Below are 21,799 nucleotides of genomic sequence, written 5' to 3'. Positions count from 1 at the left end.
ACACCCAAATAGAAAAACGTGATGAGATATAAATCATGAAAATTAATCACTCCGATCATCAATGCTTTTAAAGATAGATATGGAGATCAAGGTGGCTCGCCTTGTGTCCCTAGTACTATGCAAAAGGATGAAAGTGATCATGTAAAGAACCCAACTATCAACGAAAGATTTTAGGACAATTTTCCATATCAAAATATGCCATATTGCAGGAATTATGAATGTTATCATGATGAATCCAATTGTACCATTGCAAGATAAATCCATGATTGTGGAAAAGCAAGAACAAGATGTCAAATCAATATCAAGAATGAAAGGGAAAATGATAAGTGTCTTATCAAAGAACTAAAGAAACTGGTAAAAAACATGGAGCTTAATCGAGAAAAAATTATAGCTGATTATGCCAAGGATATGAGAAATTTGTACACCCAAATAAAAAAACATGATGAGGAGATAGAAATCATGAAAATTAATCACTCTAATCACATAGCCACCATAGTAGAAAAGTGTGCTCAAAAGATGGAGGCTATGAGGACCAACATGTAGAATCATCATGAGAAAGGAATGAGTACTATTCAAGTAAATCATAACATAATGATGAAGGACATGGAAGCTGGTCAGATTTCTCTTCAGAACAGATATGGTTCTCTACTTCATGTGTCATGCACTAGACTAAGACTAACATCCGTATGTTTTAGTGAAGGCCATGAGTGAGAGAAGGAAATTGGAGAATGCATTTTGGGGTGCTACTGAAAGAAAGAAAGTTGGATCCGGTTGATGAATATGTTGTTGCATGAAAAGTAGGAAAGGAAAGTGTATGATTGAGGAATCTTCTGTCAAATATTCAGTTGATAGTCCTACTAAGTTGAGAAGCAACATCTACAACAACCCCGAAGGTTCGTATTTGTTTATATGAAAATATATTTTTGATTGGCGTTGTGTTTGTACAGGTAAATCTCTCAAAGGTTTTGATAGCGTTGGTTACTGATCAGTTTGATCGGGATAGATTTGTTGTCCTTGATCTGCTAAACCAAGGGGTGTTGAAGATTTGTGAGTGAAGCATTGCCTGGGAAGACATTTGGCTGACATTTTGTGTTGATGTCTAGGTCCCGAAGTTGGAAGGGTGGTGTTGGTCATTGAACTCTAACACATCATACCTAGATCTATGGGTTGATGGTTAGCAAGTAAGCCTGATGATACCTAGAGCCTGAAAGCTTGAGTCCATCTTAGTCCTAACCGAATAGATTGCCCTGGTCAAGAATCTAGTCTATGGCATTGCGGTGCCTAAATTGTTGAGAGACCAATGGATAGATTGCCCTAGTCAGGAATCTAGTCCATGGCATTGCAGTGCCTAAACTTCTTCATAGATGATGTGGTTTGAGATCTTCCATGTACCTCTTTGATAATATGTAAATATGAATACCTCCCTAGTTAAGAGGGAGTGTGGGAAAATATAACTAGGTTCGGCCTTCATTATTGTACTTGAGTCAAACGTAATATATTTGTCAAAACAAAGCAAAAAGAATTTTATTATTATTTTATTTGACTTATTAAAGCATGGGTTTCATGCTTGGGTCAATTGTCATAGGTCAAGCCTTCATTGAAGGCTTTAATTTAATTGCCATTGAAGGCTTTAGGTTAATTGTCAAAGTCAATTTTGTTTGAAGACTCCTCCTCCATCGTCTCCTTGTTGGCTTCAAAAGAATCCTCATCAAGTTAGCAACCCTCAAGAGAACTCATGTCGGCTCAAAAGCAGTGACACTACACTTCAAAGTATCATGTCGGCTCATTTATGGAAAGAGAACTATATATATAAGGATGAGGACTTCGCATTACTAACACAGATTTTCGGATCAAAATTTCAGAGCACAAGTTTTGGTGCTACAAGTTCGGATAAGGGTGTGAGGTCCTAATTCGCCTAATATAAATCTTTCTTAACAATTATATTAGCATCCTTGATTTGCCTTGAGTTTATCATGAATCAAAAATAGAATTTGAGAAATTAAGTACAGAGGAATACCTGGAAAACAGCTTGAAGACAATTTCAATTTTCTCCCGCTTCCATTCCATTACCAAAAGACCAAAACCACCCAGCCAAGTTGAGCACAGCCTTAGTACTCAGCTCCAAAATACTTCCCAATTGGATTATTTTGGTCCCTCGTGCCCAAAAGATTCAAGAATAATGGAATCCCAACTATGATTCAAATCTCTAACTCTCATCCCCATCCTCCTCTTCCACCTCGAAAAATACCCCCCTTTCTCCTCTGCGTGCCTGGGATAAGTACCATGTGATCACCGCCATCATCAAATTTTGTTCAGCAAATTTATTTGTTACGTCTAAGGTGAGGTGAAGGTATGAGTATATATATCTTTAAAAAGGCTAGATATGTTTTACACTTTAATGTTTTATTTTATTATTTATCTTTTATATGATTTTAATTATGGTAACAAGGTACTTTAACTTATAATTGTATATTTATATTCATACATATTAATAATAATTAACTTATAACTTTAAACTTTATATATGTATCTTTTGAATGTCGTATTTTAGGTAATATTTTTCTTCTCGATAATTTAGGTGTTTTAGTCCCCTTTTCATTCATTTTAAACATTTTTCCTAATTATTTAATACGTATACTAGTTCAACGTGTGCGATGTGTGTATATGTAGCTATCATATGCATGCTAATACTCTTTTGTTTATAAGTCGAAATGGGTCATTACAAAGGACAAAACATTTCGGTGTTATTTCAGGGAGTTTAGATAGGGCATCAAGATGATCTCCATGACCCCACAAATCGGTGTTAGGCCTCCCACAGTTCAGTATTATACTTCCACGTTTTCAGTGCTATGCTTCCACAATTCAATATGCTCTCACAGGATTAGACACTATTACAATGACCTTTGTTCGATGCTTTCACATCACCACAGAGACCTCATCTCGATGCTAGTACAGTGACTTCAGTTTGATGTTATTACAGTGGTGCTTCCACAGGTCATTCGTGTCTTGATGCTATTATAATGCTGCTATCACAATGGATGAAGGAGCTCAGATTAGGCGCAAACATAATCTCTTCAAAGGATCAAAAATGTGAAGATGAATGACTGCTACAGGAGCTATAGAACTGAAGAATGATAAGGTTGTCTTGATGGATGGAGGTAGTCTCGTGTCTAATTTGTAAGGGTCTTGGTCATCTCATCTTGAATCTACTGAAGGAAGAATTTGTGACTGGGTTTTCCCCTCAAGGGGGTTTTTGCCCTGGCAGGGTGCCTACAATCTTGTGTTCTCTTCTTTTGTTTCTTGGCATTAACTTGATGATGAGAAAAGATAATTAAAGAGATCTAATACTAATAATGAAAACATCACAAGTTAATGTCATAATAAGGGAAATCGTTTTAACTGCCAACTCTATGGATTTTCCAGCAACCTTGAGCATGAAACCCATGTTATAAAAAAATAATAATAAATTTCTTTTTTTTTACAATATACAAGAATCAAGAGTACATTACACATTATGAAGACCGAACCTAGTTACATATTTCAACAATGTGCTTTCAATTTATATTTTGTTCAGCTTTCTTCACTACTAAACAGTATTATAATCCGACACCCATAATTGGTTTGTAAGCCTTTACAGATAGCTGAGCTCCATGGTTAGAATCAGTAAAGCATAAACCAATGGGATGTTGAGCTGGCTGAATATAATCAGTTGGATAAATGTTGTATTAAATTTTACTAAGTCAACCAAATTTTTATATTGCTACTGTAATATTGTATACACATACTCTTTTTCCAAGAAAGAATCAAATACAGTGCAATTGTAGAGCTAGGAAATCCAATCTTACCCAGGGTGTTATACATCCACAAGAATTTGCAAAGTTTAACTGTGCTTGTAGAAGCACAGGTAGAGTACATAGTTCTTTTTCCAAGAAAGAAACAAATACAGTGCAATTGTAGAGCTAGGAAATCCAATCTTACCCAGGGTGTTATACATCCACAAGAATTGCAAAGTTTAACTGTGCTTGTAGAAACACAGGTAGAGACACATAGTTTGGACTGCACCATATGTGGTTATAAGACACTTCTTTGAGCACAAGTCAATTCCATTGGATTTTAAATGCAATGAGAATGATATAAAACCAAAATTAAACATGCAACTATTGGCCCATGAAAATAAAATTTTAATAATGGAAACATAACACCAAGTTATATTTAAGGATACGAAAACTTGGCTTCAGAATGCATGGCCATTGTATGAAGTAGAAGGCATGCTTGGCCCCATGCTGCATTTATTTCATCCCATTCAACCTGCGAGGATTAACCATATAATGAAATAGCTTCTTCCAAAATTCTAACCCCTACTACAATTTGAGCATCATAATATCAAATCCAGGATTTTAAAGACCATCTCAACCATATATGACCTTGCTTTCCAGATCAACTATTATGATTGATCTCTCAATGACATTAGCTGGTGCTAGAATTCTTCCATAGCTTACTTTACTATTTATGTACAAACAATTTGACCAACAAGTATTTAAATTAGAAGAAGTTAGGAAATTAGAATGTTTTAACAGATAGATTTCGATATAAGCTAAAAATGAAGGAGCCAGAACAAGAACAATATCATCATAAATGAAATTTAGCATGCTTATTTTTTGTTCCATTTCCTTTCCTTTATCATATTAGGCATTGCTTTAAAGGTAAACTTACAGATATCTTAGGAAGACGGCCGAGTCTAAAGTTGTTTATTGTTCCAAAATCACCATCATACGAAATACGAAAGGCATCATATAGTACATTTGTATGCTTCAATTGTTCCAACTGTGTTTGGGTCACTTCAATCTTTGCCAAAATAGCATCTATTTCTTTCTGACATAATCCAGAAATGCAGCACTTAGCAATATCATCAGGAAAACCAAAAACTATATTTTGATAAGGCATTAAAGAAAGTAGAATTTGAAATATCACTGGAAAACATCAGTATTAAGAACCACTACAATATCCTTTTTAACCATTACAACACGCCAGTTCAAATTTGTTTGCTAGCATATTGAATGTGATATGCAAAACTGATATTAAAGAAAGTAGCATTTAAAATATCAAAACATGCTAATCCATAATTTTTTGCTAGCACATTGGTTGTGATATACAAAGCTATCAAAAGCATCATGTAGATTCTGGACAGTGTACTTGATATTCAAAGCTACCAAAAGGATCACCTTTGTTGTGGATAGTGTACTTGTAGAGTGTACAGAACGAATTTCTTATTTGGACAACCATCACTTCAAGTCAACAATGAAAGTTAGTTACAATTACACAGAAATCTCAATATTTTTCTGTTGTTGGCATGGGCTTACAAATTTGATGTGAGCGTGGAATAATGCATAGTACATATATGCTGGTTGGGTGTGTGTGAATCCCCTCCTGAAGCACGCTCCGCTCAGGAGTAGATCCGGAGCGACCTTGGGAGCATGCTCCCTGCCTTTACGGGAGTGATCGTTCCCGACCGGTCCCCCTTGCAAAAATTCACTCCTTGCAGTAAAGAGCGCATGCACAATTTTTTTGTGGTGGAGGGAGAGGAGGGGGCAAAAGAAACAAAAGGCCTCCTCCCTTCCCACAATGCAGCATTTTCATTTTAAGAGAGCAAGAGAGGGCATTTGGAGCTTGAGTTGAGAAGGTGAGTGAGAGGAAGATTGAGAGGGTTGTTTGAGGAGCTTGAAAGGGAGATTGGAGCTTGGGATTGAAGGAACCATTGGAGAGCCAAAGAGGTAAGGTCTAATCCCATTCTTTTTATTTTTCCATGCAGCATTTGTGTTTTTTATATGTTCATTGTTGAATGAAAGATGTTCTCCTCTTTTTCCCATTCCCATTCCTCCATTTTATTGCAAGCAAGAAACTATAACTCCACCAAACATGGTGGGTATATGGCTTGGCATTCTCTTGTCGGTTTCTTCTTTTGTTATGATGGTGTTGGGGAGCAGGATGAGAAGGAATGATGAAGATGACGAAGAAGTGGGTAGTGGCGGATTAAGAAGCCCTGAAGAGGAGTACCAAGAGGAAGAGGAGGAGGATAATGAGTGTGGAGATGATGATGGCAAGAAAACCAAAGTTGACCAAAACCCCTTGTGGAAATATGTTACTATGCTTGGAGGGAAAGCTGGTGGAACCGCTAAATTTACATGCCCCCATTGCAAAATCAGTTTCACAGGTTCATACACATATGCTAGAAAACATCTCTTTGGGAAAATGCCTTGGGATGGAAATAAGAAAATAGGAATCAAAACTTGTGGAAATGTGTCAACACAATAAAGAGCCAAATACATCAGGAAAGAGTAGGAAGCCCAATACAAATCTAAAAGATCAAAGGGTGACTTTGAACATGACACCACTAGCCCACAATCACATAGACTAAAAACTCCTTGATCATCCACCAATAGTAGTGGATACGGCATAGGCACAGACATCCCCTTAAGGAGTAGAACCATATCAAATTTCTTTGATCAAGGGTGTAGGGATGATGTGGATACAAAAATTTACCGGTTTCTCTATGCATGTGGGATATCATTCAGTGTTCTTCGCTCACCTTATTGGCATGAAATGGTATCAAGTCAACACTGGCAGGTATTAAAGGATAGGTCTCCAACTGCACCTGACAGGGAAGGTTTTACTATCTATTTTGGGGACATGTGAGGGATGTTTTGCAATACACCAAGCCCATTTATAACATGATTGGTTTTGCAAATATAGATGCACTAGTGATTGGGGAGGTGTATGAGCCGATGGATAACATGTTGGGAAAAATAAAAAATATTGTTCAGCCAAAAGATCCCAACTTGTATGATATTATTTACAATTGTGTGAGTGCGCGGTGGGATAAACTTAATGCTTCACTACATGACTTGGCATATATCCTTATGCCAAAATACTACTCTCCATCTTGGTTGGGATAACCTACACCTGTGGGGGAGGGGGGGGTGGTTGGGACCAAACCCCATACAGATCCAGAGGTAGAAAATGGGTATATGATAACATTACATAGTCTAGTCCCTAACAAGGAGGAGTGTGCTAGATTGCATGGAGAATTAGGCAAATACTTCACTCAAACTAGAGTGTTTCGTTATTTGCATGCAATGGAAGATAGGGACAAAATGAATGTTACATGGTGGGACATGTATGGTGGCGGGGGGACCTTTGGAAAAATTGGCAATAAAAGTAATTTCACAGATTGTTAATACTTCTTTTGCAGAGAGCTATTGGAGCACCTATAGCTTCATCCACAATGTGAGAAGACACAACCTCAATGAAAACCAGGGCAAAAGCTTAGTTTTTGTTCACTACAACTTGAGGTTGTTGACACATTATTGTGAGCGGGCTCATGTTGATACATCATATACGACTTGGGACAACAACCGAGAGGAGGATAATTTGGAGGATGGATCTATATATTTAGAATAATAGGAAGCGGAACTTTTGAAACATGATAATGAAGCAGCAACAACAACAACAACAATAATGCCACCCCCATCATCCAATAGCAGTTCTCAAGTTCCACAAGCTTTGTTTCTGCCACCTCCATCTAGAGCCTCATGTGGAGGTCATGTGCCTTCTGGTTCAGGTTTTGGACATGGTCGTCTGACTATCTGGGAGGAGACTCCCAATAGACCACGAGCTTCTCAGAAATTAGACATTTCTTGTGGCAAGAGCCAAAAGAAGTAGTAGATAATAGATTTACTTTTCTTTTCTAGTTTCTAGTAGTTTTTATAAAATTAGACATTTCTTGAAGAAGTAGTAGATAATAAATTTACTTGTCTTTTCTAGTTTCTAGTAGTTTTTATCACTGTTGACTCTATCATATTTATTATGATATTTTTTGTAAATAATATATGACAATTTAAGTTTAAAGTTTGAAGTTGGCAATTATAACTAATTGGTAATGAATTATGAATATGATACTTCGTGAAAGTTGGAATTTAAAAATTTTCATTTCATGTTAGATATTCCTTGTTATAGTTTGCTTACTTGGTAATGGTAATGGTTACAAGTACAACTTTAGTGATCAATGATGACAAATGTTATATATTGAATTTTCAAAGCTTGAAACTTTAAGATTGATGAATCACTTTACAATTGATGAATCATGAGACTCCATATGTTGTATGTTTCTAACTTGCAAACATGTGGTTGATGAAGATTATAACTTCTAGATGATTGATGTTGTATGGTTTAATCCATGTTTTTATGTTTTTTTATATCTAATTCATCATTCTACATGCTTTTGTTAACATATATGCATCAAAATATATAAAAATTCACTCTTGATTCGCTCCCGACCCAAGAGATTTTCAAAATGTCACTCCTCACTCCTGCTCCCACTCCCACTCCCAAGCATCCCTGGCAGATTCTATAGAGTAATATAAGGGACCAAGTTTGGATCAAAGGCGTCTCACACTCACTTTTAGAAACTTTTGCTTCTGGAAAGCATGAAATTGATAATACAATTTCCCATCAATTCATTAATCACATTGTTCCTGCAAAACTACTCAGTGATAAGTATGTGAAGTTGTTAAAATTGGCAACTAGGCCCAAACTCCATATGGGTCACCTTATTTGGGGCAGATGATATTTTTCTTGGATTCCTCTCTCCGAGAGGTGTAGGATTGATCTAAAGATCATCCGATTCTGACATGTATATATGGAGATATGAATTTATTTATATTCTTGACAATTTGTCAAGGTCAGCCAGCAGGCAAATTAGTTATTTTTCACCCCCAACTTAACCTCAACGTTTCTATAAAAGGAGGAGACCTCATGGCTTCATTTCATCATCTCATCTCATCCTTCTTTCTCTTGTTTGGGTACACATTTATGGAGTTGTCTCTCTCTCATGTGTGGAAGGCCGAATTCTAATTTCTGTTAGGGTAGCGTTGACTAAGGTTGACCAAAGTTGAAGAAGGGTTTTTGACTGCGTTTTGGACAGCATCTTCTCTCCTTGAGTGCGGATTGGGTTAGGCTGCTTTCTCCTAGGAGGCCGCAGTTCTGGACCCCTCCTTGACCCTGTGTTGACCAACGTTGAGTGCGCTAGGGCTGGCCGCAAGGCTGACTGCAGTTGACCGAAGTTTGACAGTGATTTTCGAACTATTTTACGCTGCTTCTCCTTACTGTTGGAGGCCAAGTTGTTTGGGATGATGACCGAGCTGATTGGAGGTCAAATCTGACTTGTTTGACTAGCTTTGACTTTGCTGGTTAGGGTTTGTTGTTGCTGTGATAAAAGATCAGAATTGTATATTTGTACTATCTCTCTCTCTCTCTGCTGAATTATTCAAGAATATAAGAAGAATTGATCAAGGGTTTCCCCACATTGGGGTTTGTCCATTGTTGGTGCCACATCGTGTGTCCTCTTGTCTTGGCTTGTCTTCTTGTCTTGGCTTGTCTTCTACTGTTTATGTTTATGTTCTATCTGCATTTTACTATCATGCTAATGTGATTGTTAATCTGGAAATTGACATTGGGCTAATACGAAATTTGAAGTAAATTTCTCTTAAGCATAGAACATACCAAATTTAACAGAAGCCTTTTCTTTCTATATCATTGGCCAAACAAGAACTAATTCAAGCCTTAAATGACAAAGCCAAGGGAAAATTGTGAAGACTGGATGGGTATCCTAGTAAGTTATATTTATCTATATGACCCGCTATTGGTGAGTACCTTCTCAAGATGTATCAAGTAGCATTGGGGACAGGCCAACCATCATACAGGAGGACATTTGAATGCAGAATTGATCAAGCTAAATCCTAGAGGGACCATAAAAGGAAACAACAGGTAGCTCGAGGGCAGTAACTCTTCTTATTGTTTCTTAGAAAATATTGACTAAGTTCTTCCTAATTGGATCAAAGATAGGGTTTCCAGCATTATTTGACACAAACCAATACGATTTACTACAAGTCGGTCCACTCTAGATAAGTTAAGTGGAATATCATTCTTGATATGCTTGATTTCCTAGTTGGAATTTAGGAGCTTTATGATAAAAGTGCTAAGATCTCTCTTATCTATTGCCACAACCCAAGTTTGTGTCAATGGTGAGTAGTCAAATGTAATTCCACTACAACAATCCATAAGGAGCATCTCTATTCAATATCGGTTCCCTAATAAGTTATTGTAGCTAATGTGCCAAGATGCCATCTTGAAGGCCACCACCAAATCCAAGGCATATCTTCTTTGCAATGTCGAACAACTATTAATTGTGCATTTTGCTAATGACTCAATGCTCACTCCGACACTTTCCTCCAACTTAATGGAAAGAACAATGAGTTGACCAGAAAATTTTAAAGCCGTTGGAGCAATCCTTGTGTGAGTAGAAGGAAAAAAAATCATTTAGACATGAAGAGATTCCAAATTGGCTCAATATGGAAAATAAAATTGTTCAGGAAGAACATCTGTTCCAATATTTAGGCATCCTCTTTGGAATTAGTGTATTTCTTACAACCCGGTGGCAGGATCTTGTAAAATGTAGAAGGAAACGTTCCATGATGGGTTTCTTTTATGAATAAAATTATATATAAAACAATACAAGTAATGTAAAACAATAATAATAATAAATAATGATTCATTAGTAACTAGTTAATGAAAAGGTATGTCCCCAAGGATATAACTGTTGGTGAAGAGGTATCTGCCTTGGTATATAAGTAGACCCTCACCCTCATTGTTATCATCTCATATCATTTCTATATACATTACTTGTCCTACTATGGATGTTTACATCTTCCAAGTATTCTGAAGATTACTCTGCTACATATACAAACCTTGATTGTTACATTGGTATCACAGCATACCGCTGAAGTATACGAACTTTGTTCATTCCATTGGTATCAAAGGCAAGTTCTCCAATCCCAGCCTTTGGCCATCAATCCTTCGTTGGCCTTGTTGTCGTCGCAACTGAAGCATTTCGCTACACAAGTTGGAGTTTCTACATTTTCACCAATTGGTCGTTGGCCATAAAAGAAAAAAAATAAATATATTAAAAAAAGAAAAAAAATATAAAAAAAAACTACATTAAAAAAAAAAATAATAATAAGAGTGAAAAAATTTAATTAAAAAATATTATAGAAAAAATTCTTAAAAAAAAATTAGAAAGAAAACAAACTTCATAAAAAAAAATTATATAAAAAAATATATTAAAACAATATATATATATAAACAAAAAAATAAACATACCTTACGCCCTTCGTAGTGGCCAAAGCTATTGAGCTATGCGTTTTCCTAGCAGGCACATGAAGCAGCTTGACACATCAACCGGGCTTGACATTCGCAACTGTCGACATCCACAGTTGTGGCTTCGACCTTCGAACATTGTTGATTCCTATCGGCCCCGACAGTCCCCCATCAACCCCGTCTCAATCTCACTCAACCATTGTTCAATGCCACAAACAACCACTCTAGTTTTCTCTGCATGGTTAATCTACTGCCATCAAATCTCTCAGTCGCTCCCTTCACTGTTGCCTTATTCCCTAGAGTCGTCACTCCATCCAATCGCACGTCGTTGTAGACACCGACACCATTTCAAGTTTATCGCCGAATATCATACCCCCTAAAGGGTTGCAAAAAATTAGAACCTCGTACATCGTATCCAGGTTTTCAACAGTCATTCCCTAATCTAAAGATCATTTAGTTGATTAATCAATTACCCAACCCAAAGATAAGTCACCTTTAAACATCACTTGAGATTTAGTATTCCATAAAAACAAAAAGGAATTAAGAAGTTGAACATATAAAATTGGAAAACGTATATAATACTGGAAATATATAAAAATAATTAATAAGTTTAAGTAAAAAGTTATTAAAAGAGTAGGTTATTAAGGTTAAAAAGGGCACTAATCCGAAGCAAGGAGAAGAATTATATCTAGAGAAACATCAAATAGAGAGAGTTGAGAATTGTGAACGTAATATTAAACTACCTTATTAGAATATTGTTGGAAAATGTAACTAGGTTCGGTCTTCAAAGGAATAAAGAATAGAAATTTTATTATTATTATTATGACTAATTAAAGAATGGGTTTCATGCTTGGGTCATTATGTTTTAGGTCAAATTCCCCATATGTAAAAAGTTTTAGTATAAAGTCAAATATAATTTATGTATCCTCCACACCACGTTGTCCTAGAAGCGATCAAGTCGGCCTAAGGACATCAATTCGACCTCCCTTGAAGCCTATAAATAGAAGCAAGGCGAATTCATTTGGAGCATAACATATCAAGCAAGTTCGATATCTCTAAGGAAGTGCGAAGTGGGTCTAAGGAAGCCAAAGGAAGTGCGAGCAGGGTGGAGTCTAAGGAGAAGAAAAAAGAACTTTTGGTGCCTCTCTCTATTTGTTTCATGCCCTAGTTTGGGATATCGAACTCTTCCAAGTTTTGTTGATGATGGCAGTTGGCTGATACAGGAAGCTGCTACATAGTCGAAGTTGTTGGAAGAGAGGTCGAAGATCTGGGAGGCTAACTTGGTGTAGAGGGAAGGTTTGGTCTTTGTCTAGGGTGAAGAGTCTCAAAGAATACTATTGAAAGGAAGAAAATTTTGACTAGGTTTTCCCCTCAATGGGGTTTTGGCTGATACCGGAAGCTGCTACATAGTCGAAGTTGTTGGAAGAGAGGTCGAAGATCTGGGAGGCTAACTTGGTGTAGAGGGAAGGTTTGGTCTTTGTCTAGGGTGAAGAGTCTCAAAGAATACTATTGAAAGGAAGAAAATTTTGACTGGGTTTTCCCCTCAATGGGGTTTTTACCTGGCATAGTGCCTATATCTGGTGTCCAAGTAATTATCAAGTATAAAATCTTTCTGCCTTTCTGATTTTCTAACAAATATAAGAGGAAAAATATATAATAACAAAGGCAATTAAAAAAAAGGAAGGCCCAAATTCATCAAATTTCTGAAGAAAGTCTAATAAAAAAATATAAAGGTTTCATATATATAAAAGATTTGAGTAAATTAAATATTGGGAAAAAAAGAGTAAGATTAGTTTAAAAAAAAATCAAAAGGAATAGATTGTTATTTCATACAGAGAATATAAATTCATCAAATTTCTGAAGAAAGTCTAATAAAAAAAATATAAAGGTTCCATGTATATAAAGGATTTGAGTAAATCAAATATCAGGAAAAAGGAATAGATTGTTATTTCGTTACTCTTCGCCAAAGTATCGACAACAAAATATCAACGAACACAAGTTGAAGTCACTTTTTGAACCAAAATGAATGGATTATATTCAGCAAATGAAAAAAGGAAAGATGAGTTCCACACAACAATCATTATTTTGGACTTAATGTCCAAGTTGTCTAAACGAAATTTGATATACTTATATTAAAAAAAAAAATCAATTTACATTGTCTAGCATGTGGAAGAATATTTAGTACCGAAGAGCATCCAGGTAATACACAAACAGAAATAAAAAGATTAGAGGAAGAATTTGCGAAGCTTGAACAAAAAAACAAGGCTTCGAAAAAGAAACATAAAGATCTCAAAGACACATTTTACAATAAGTCAAAAGAAAAGGATGAAGAAATTTTGCGCCTAAGGGACCATAATCAGAAATTACTTGAACAGATTAAGAAGTCCAAGGTTAAGAAGCAAAAATTAAAGCAAGAAAATGAAAGTTCTAAGAAGGAATTTAATGAGAATCCATCAAAGAAGGCAGAAGAAAAATTGCACTTAAAAGACCTGAATCAAAGGCTATTAGAACAAATCAAAAGTATAAAAGATAAAGAGAAGGATACTAAGGAAAAAGTCAACAATTCAGAAAATGACGAAATTTTATGTCTAAGGAATCATAACCAAAACCTTCATACACAAATAATGAAGCTTAAAAGTGACAAGAAGTCACTAAATAACAAGTTAGAACAACTCACTCAAGAAGAAAAATCCAAGTTGAAAATAAAGGAACAAATACTGATCCAGTCAGTATCACAACTCAAGAAAATGAAAAACCAACATAAGTTAAAACATATTTAGATGTTGCAGTTCAAACAATGGAAATTCCAAGTGACGATTCCGTAGCCAACTTAACAACAATAGTACCTGAAGTAAATGATGAAATTACCACACACATGATAAGGGAAAGTCCAACCAGAAGAACTCTTTATCAACATCTGAATCACAAGAGCAGACAACTAAGTTAGTCTACATATTTGAACCATTCAGAACATAAACAACAAATTTATGTTCCAAGGAATACTGAATTTTGCAGAATCCAGTCCTATGATAACAATTCATTACAACATTCCAATGATCGAAAGATTCCACAAAAGGTTAATCTAGGATGGTCCGACCCATTCTCAGCCCAACAATTTTGTTTGAGCGTCTTGTATTAATGAAGATGGAACTTCAGAGACAGGTATTCGAAACGGAAAACGAGATCAAGCCCTTCCATCAATAAGATTTGAGGACAAAGCCTTTTGGAGAGGAAGGAAATGTTATGAATAAAAATATATATATATAATAATACAAATAATGTAAAACAATAATAATAATAATAAATAATGATTAATTAGTAACTAGTAACTAGTTAATGAAAAGGTATGTCCCCAAGGACATAACCGTTGGTGAAGAGGTACCTGCCTAGGGTATATAAGCAGACCCTCACCCTCATTGTAATCATCTCATATCAATTCCATATACATTACTTGTCCTACTATGGATGTTTACGTCTTCCAAGTATTCTGAAGATTACTCCGCTGCGTATACGAACATTATTCGTTACATTGGTATCAGAGCATACCGTTGAAGTATACGAACTTTGTTCGTTACAGTTTCCCATGACAGATCTTGTAAAACATTGCGAAGAAAAGCTTCAACCATAAGGTGTTAACCCCTTGAAAATGCATAGTTCATTCGACATTTTCTTGGGCCTTTCCTCTCTCACTGAGCACCAAAGAATACCCTTGGAGTTCAAGGATAGTTACAGGTGGATGGAAACACATAACACCAAGAGATCCCATGTAGGCACACATGGAACAGTGGAGGAAGGAGGCACTCGAACATGAACACCCCTATTTCATGAGATGCCCACGGTATGGTTTATGGCAAGAGTAGGGTCAAACAGAGCATAAGAAGATGAACACCATACCTTGTTTGGGATCAAAGCATGGCACGAGGTAGGCAGGAAATGCATTATTGAGAATCTAAGGTTGAACACCCTCTTCAAGAAGGTGGTGAAAACATGTTGAAGACAAGAAGAAACCATAATGGAAGGGTTTCCACCCAATTGGAGAAATATTTCACCTTTCGAGATATTTGGGGAAAGGATATATTGTTTAAGGTCTATTCTACATATTTGGAGGCACACTCTTTGCATGAGGAGGTGCCAAGTGGTGTGACATACCATTTGCAAGAGTTCAAAGGAAAAAGAAGCAAAATGTCCCATATGAAGAAACCCTTGGAACATGACATGTGGTAAAAGAAAGCATTAGGGGAAGAATGCCCGAACTTAAAGTGGTGCCATGTGGCAGTGGAAGTGCTTGAATAGGCATGGAAGGTCACTCAAAGAGGTGCATTCCACAACAAAAGTGAAAAGAGTTATAGTTTTGGCTAGCTTGATGATGAATTCACCCTTCAAAAGAGGGATGTCCTCCCAAAAAGGGGATTTAATTCATGTTAAAGGGGGTTTATGACGCATTTCACATGGATTGAGGTGCATTCACATATATTTGTAGTAACCTCAAAGCAAAAGATGACACATCATTTGTAGTTAAAAGTTAAAAAAAACAAAGTCTAAAAGGCACCCTAAGAGGAGTGCCCCAATTTTAGGCTTTCTAGCTCTTTGTTATTAGTATTTATTCCTTTGGGCTAGATTTGGAAGGTATAAATAGGGGAAATATTCATTTTCAAAAGGGATGGTTGAAGTGTGGGAGATATACTCCAAGCCTAGCTGCAGATTTTTTGAGAGGAAGAAGTTAAGAGGCTTTTCAATGTAAGGCTCCTCATCTTTCTTTTGTTTTCTTCAGTTGAATCGATCACTGGAAATTATTAGTACAAATCTGTTGGAATCATCTTTGTAGGACAATTTTGCTCCAAAAAGATGACATTAAGGTATATATGAAACACTCAATGTCTTGTAATCACTGTTTTTATTGAAAGATATTTGTTGCTGTAATGTCTTGGTTAGAGTTGTTCTCTCTCTTTTGAGGGCTACCATAGCTAGGGCTGAAGGTTGTGTGTGGCACATTTAAACCCCACTTGTTTTTTGGGTGAGATCACACATCAAGAATGATATATTATTGGTTATTCATTTTATAAGGGCGGCTTCCTACTCGTCTACTTCATTTACAGTTTCTTATGTGGCTGTCCTTTAATGATTCACGGTTGCGTGTCATTATTGATTGCGAGGATTTTCTTGGTGTCATGTCCCCATTTTTATTTTCCTCCATAGTATAACTAAGATGGGTTTCCAGGGGATGTGATGGCTAGGCCACAAGAGTAGCATTACATCATTTTCTTATGTGGCTGTCCTTTAATTTTTCACGGTTGCATGTCATTATTGACTGCGAGGATTTTCTTTGTGTCATGTCCCCATTTTTATTTTCCTTTGTAGTATAACTAAGATGGGTTTCCAGGGGATGTGATGGCTACACCATAAGAGCAGCATTACATCATTTTCTTACATGGCTGTTCTTTAATTTTTCACGGTTGCATGTCATTATTGACTGCGAGGATTTTCTTTGTGTCATGTCCCCATTTTTATTTTCCTCTATAGTATAACTAAGATGGGTTTCCAAGGGATGTGATGGCTAGGCCACAAGAGCAGCATTACATCATCAGCGGCCCAGAAGGGGTTTTGAGAAGTTTTTACGAGATCCGATGGCATTTGCTTGGCATATTCCATCATCCACACAACTTGTCTTTTGTTCTGTTACATTCTAATAACTTTCATAAAATGGGGTTATTATTGGGCCTAATTTAATTAATTATGCTTGAGGTGGCATTCCGAAAGGAATATTTGATGGAATACCTCAATGTAATAGCTCATTGGAAACAAAACAAGAAGATTTACAAGATGGGATGATGTGAACAAACTTCCAATGGCCAAACAAAGCATGGTGAGCAAAGTGACTTTAATTAGTCAATTAAAAAGGAGGGGAAAATAATTAATTGAAGGAAAAAGGCCAAAAGTGACTTAGTGAAATAAAATAAAATTAAAAGTCACTTAGATGGAGTAAAAAAGGGAGCTTCTAGAATAATATTAAAATAATCAAAATAAGATGCTTCTGGAGGCTTGGAGATATATCTATGAAGTTTTCAAAAGGACGAGGAGGAGACCATGTGGGTAGACTTGGAGTTTAGTATTTTTCTTGTGGAGAAGTTTGGAGAACCGGGAGTTGCCTGCTTCAACAGTAGCCCTAGGACAAAAACCCTCAGGTGATTCAGCAAGAGTGGGTGGCTACCCATCTCTCCCCTTGGTGAATTCATCCAGAATTCACAAGAGAGCTTAGCAATTGCAGTTCAATTCAATTTTAGAGAGCAAGTGTAGCATTGGAGCAAATTCTTGAGGTCAGCTTTCCATGTCACCTATTTTCGCTGCATCAGAATGTAAGCCCCAATTTATCTATTATAATAAAGTTGAAATTATTTTCTACTCATCATATTATTGAATTGCCGAACTCTATTTGTTATATTTTACATGGAAATCTTCTGTTAAATAAATGAATTTTTATATGTAGCATCTTTTTCAGTTAAATTCATAGAATTTGCCAAAGTTTTCAATTTGAATATTACAGTGGTATCAAAGATGGTTTTCCTGCGATCCCAAGGGATTAAAAGATGTTAAAATTCACAACTAAGGCCAAACTCCACATGGCTCATCTTATTTATGACCACTGATATTTTTCTTGGATTCCTCTCTCCGAGAGGTGTAGGATTGATCTAAAGATCACCCGATTCTAACATGTACAAATGAAGTTATGAATTTATTTTGATTATGGTCAAATTGTCAAAGTCGGCCATCGAACTTATGTAGACTCAAAAACCCAATAGCCACGTCTATTCATCCTCAACGTTGCATATAAATAGAAGGTGACTTAGCCTCATTTGGATACAACCATCTTCACACTTCTCTCTCTTTCTCCTCTCTGATTGGGTACAGATTTCTGGACCTCTCTCTCTCCACACGTCCGAAATTTCAGGAGAGCAATATTTCAGGAGAGCGAAATTTCAAGAGGCCAAAATTTCAAGAGGCCGAAATTTCAAGAGAGCGAAATTTCAAGAGGCCGAAATTTCAAGAGGCCCAATTTCTAGACAGTTTGACCAAGCATTGACCAGCATGCGTTGACCTCCTTTCACTGCATTTTCGTGAGGGCTATCTCTGTTTGGGAAAGCCGCATTTTTGGGCACATAAATCGAGGCTAAAGATTCACTGTTGACCAGTGTTGACGATAGCTAGGGCTGACCACAGGTGGGCTGCTTGACCAGACTTTGACTAGGTTGAATTTGACTATTTTGAGGGATGTTTTATCTTGTTATTTGGAGGTCAAAGTTGACTGAAGTTAATCGATTCGCTGAAGGTCAAATCTGCCATGTTGACCAACATTGACTTTTTTGGTTAGGGCTCTTTTGCTGCTGTTATAAATTATCAGATTTGTAAATTTGTATTATCTCTCTCTGCTGAACTATTGAATACTAAATAATATTTGATCAATGGTTTCCCCACATTGGGGTTTGTCCCTGGCTGGGGCCACATCTTGTGTCCTCTTGTCTTGGCTTGTCTTCTACTATTTATGTTTATGTTTTATCTGCATTTTACTATCATGTTGATGTGATTGCTAATTTGAATATTGATACTGGGCTAATAAAGAAATTGAAGTAAAATTGCTCTAAAGCATAGAACATACCATTGTTGCCTAAAATTAACATGGAATCAGAGCTGAGATGAAGACAAAACTCAAGAAAGAGTGAAAGAGCAATCACCAAAGACAGTTGCACAACGAAAAAAGGTTTAATGGGCTCCTCATCCTACTTCCCGGCTGAAGACAAGCTCCATGATAAATCTGACTATCATGGATGGAAGATGTCTCTTGATTTGACCTTGGAAGAAAAAGAAGTGATGGACTATGTACAGGGTAAAATCCCTAAACCTCCTTCAAATGCACGGCTACTGCGAAGACCAAGAACAATAGGGTTGAATTCAAAGCAAAGAAAATTATCAAGGATTCCAATGACAAGCATCTGGTGGCCTACATATCCGAATTGAAGACCTCCAAGGAGATCTACGACAAGTTGAACAACATGTTCAAGGTTAGTAATGCTAATCAAATTCTATTTCTCAAGAATAAGTTGAAGGATATTAAGAAGGGCAAGGACAAGGATATTCAATCCTATTTCTTGAGGATTACTGAGATCAAGAATGATCTACTCTCGTTTGGAGAAGTCATTCCTGACAAGGAACTTACTCTCACCACCCTTGGAGGACTCCCACCTGAGTGGTATGTATTTAAAACCACCGTCCTCAACAATGATCGAATTCCAAGGTTTGAAGAATTGATGTCGAGATGCATTCAAGAAGAAACAAGAATGGTGGAGAAAGACATGCCTTCTGATAGAAGCAACCCCACTGCATTCTTCGCTCATGCCAAAAGGAGAAATAATGCAGGATCTAAAGGTCATTTCCATGGAAAGTCTGGATCTAAGTGAGGAAGGAAGGGCAGGTGGTTTGTTTGCAATAAGTTTGGCCATTATGCAAGGGAGTGTCCAAATAGAAGGCACACATCGCATGATGATGATCACAATCATTCCAGGGGAAACTTAAACAAAAACAATCAAAGGAATGGCAGATCCAATGGAAAAGGAAAACGAAATATAGGACATCAAGGAAATGGTCGGCCCTCCAAGAAATCAAGGAACTCCAGGTATGAAGAATCAAATTTTGTTAACAATAAGCAAAAAGAGTATTATATTATATCAGCCCTCTCCACTGCCTCTCCTCCGGACACTTTGGGAAATTGGTTGATTGATAGTGGTGCCTCCAGGCACTTCACCGATACAAGTAAGCCCTCTCTAATTTGATTAGAAATGAGACAAACTTGGAGATCATCCATGGAGACGATGCCACCCTTCAACTGAATCAGGGTAACACTATTCATTTGCAAGAAGTAAGATATGTACCTGATCTCATGAAGAACCTGATGTCCATTTCAGCCATGGAGGACAAAGGATTCAAGGTGGCATTCATCGATGGAAAGGTACGTGTTTAGAAAAGAAATTTTAAAGATGCTTTTACTCTTGGGTTATGGGTTGACACTTTGTATCAAGTTGGAGGAATTCCATTAGGAGCCATGTCTTGCGACACATCTCTACAATCTAAACTATGGCACAGGAGGTTTGCCCATCTTCATTATAAGGCCATACCCGATGTGAGACAAATGGTGAGAGGTATGCCCGAGTTCAAAGTAGAGCATGAAGGTGTATGTCGAGGATGTGCCAAAGGTAAACTTACAAGGGGACCATTCCCCTCAAGTAATAGCAAGACCACAGATATATTGCATTTGATCCACTCCGACATATCTGGTATGATGCCCGTAAACTCTTTGGGGGGGTTCTTATATTGTTGAGGTTTCTAATTTTCCTTAGTTAGAAACCCTTCATGCACTTTTTTTGATTTATGCCTACCTACTTGTTATTTTTTTCTTTAACAAGTTATTTACAAAGTAAATACTAAAAATAAACACCAGTGCATGCTCAACATATTACAGATCAGAAACTAAAATAAACAAGAACAAACACACCACATGACACCATTATTTTTCGACAAATGTCCCCGAAAAAACCCAATGCGGGAAAAATGGTGCATCTATCTGAGGGTTTTCTTATTAAGCAATATTAGAGTACAATCTGGGTGTCGAAACTGGCTTACCCAACAGATAATTTCCTTAGCAACGATACCTCACAGTTTGAGAGAAATCTCTTGTCTGAAACCCCGAAAAACCCTTTCGGCAGCTGCTCAACACAAAACTACTCCTGCAACCCCAGCGTCTGCCCAAACTGGACTCCGTCAACCCCTCTCTGTCTCACACTGGCCCTGCATTAGTCTGGGAGCCTCTGCGTCAGTTGCGCTGACCCCTTTGGTGCTCTGCGCAGCACTTGGCTGCCTCTGCGTAGCCCTGCGTGAGCCCTTGCTGGCTCTATGTCACCCTCCTTGGCTGCTGCGCTTCTCTCCCAGCACAATCTCTGCCTTCTCTGTTTCTCTGTACTCAATGCCCTTCAGCTGCTCTCCAGATCACTATTCTATCTCTCTTAGCAAACCTCGCTCTCGAGAATAGAATGACTGATCATCTGGTGTACTCTCCAAATGACCCTCAAGCCTCCTCTTATACTTTTCTTGTTGACATCTCAACAGCCGAGATTAAGTCCCTAATCAACGACTAAGATTAGATCTGGCTTGATCCATGTCTTTTGGACCACTCTAACACAGATTCATATTAATACACATTAATATTTTATTTTCCCTAAGTTTAGACTTAGGGACTCCATTAAAAATATTAATTATTTTAATATCTCCTAATCTGTTTAGAATCTGCCCAAACCCTTTCTGGGTATTGGATATCTCATGTGCCTCAACCTCTCACCAAATTTTGTGGCTAGAGCACGTCTGATGCTACCCCAAATCAACACTCCCTCTTAGCGAGGACTGTGTTCTAGCAATACTCCTCACTGAGTATTACTCTAACCATCCAGCATCGGTACCTGTGTTGATGCTAGGCCTTCCTACCCAACATCCTCTGCACTACTACCTCCTGTACTGCTGCCCATGGTTCTGCCACTGCCACTACTGC

General features: G+C 37.2%; 1 protein-coding gene across 1 annotated transcript in view; it reads right to left on the bottom strand.

Annotated features, from left to right (window-relative positions):
• The window catches only part of LOC149160591 (beclin-1-like protein), a 271,962-nt gene that overhangs the window by 168,209 nt on the left and 81,954 nt on the right, over positions 1–21,799 (bottom strand). Inside the window, exons 6-7 of the mRNA XM_089435385.1 lie at positions 4,714–4,872; positions 4,223–4,308 (exon numbers count right to left, since the gene is read on the bottom strand). Of these exons, the coding sequence (XP_089291511.1) occupies positions 4,223–4,308; positions 4,714–4,872 (245 nt within the window). The remainder of the gene's footprint in view (positions 1–4,222; positions 4,309–4,713; positions 4,873–21,799) is intronic.

This window comes from Pinus tabuliformis, chromosome 5_2 (genome assembly GCF_031772625.1).
Source record: "Pinus tabuliformis cultivar Carrire ecotype Pingquan chromosome 5_2, CPIR1, whole genome shotgun sequence".
Taxonomy (NCBI): Eukaryota; Viridiplantae; Streptophyta; class Pinopsida; order Pinales; family Pinaceae; genus Pinus; species Pinus tabuliformis.
This window is presented reverse-complemented; position numbering and strand designations above follow the sequence as displayed.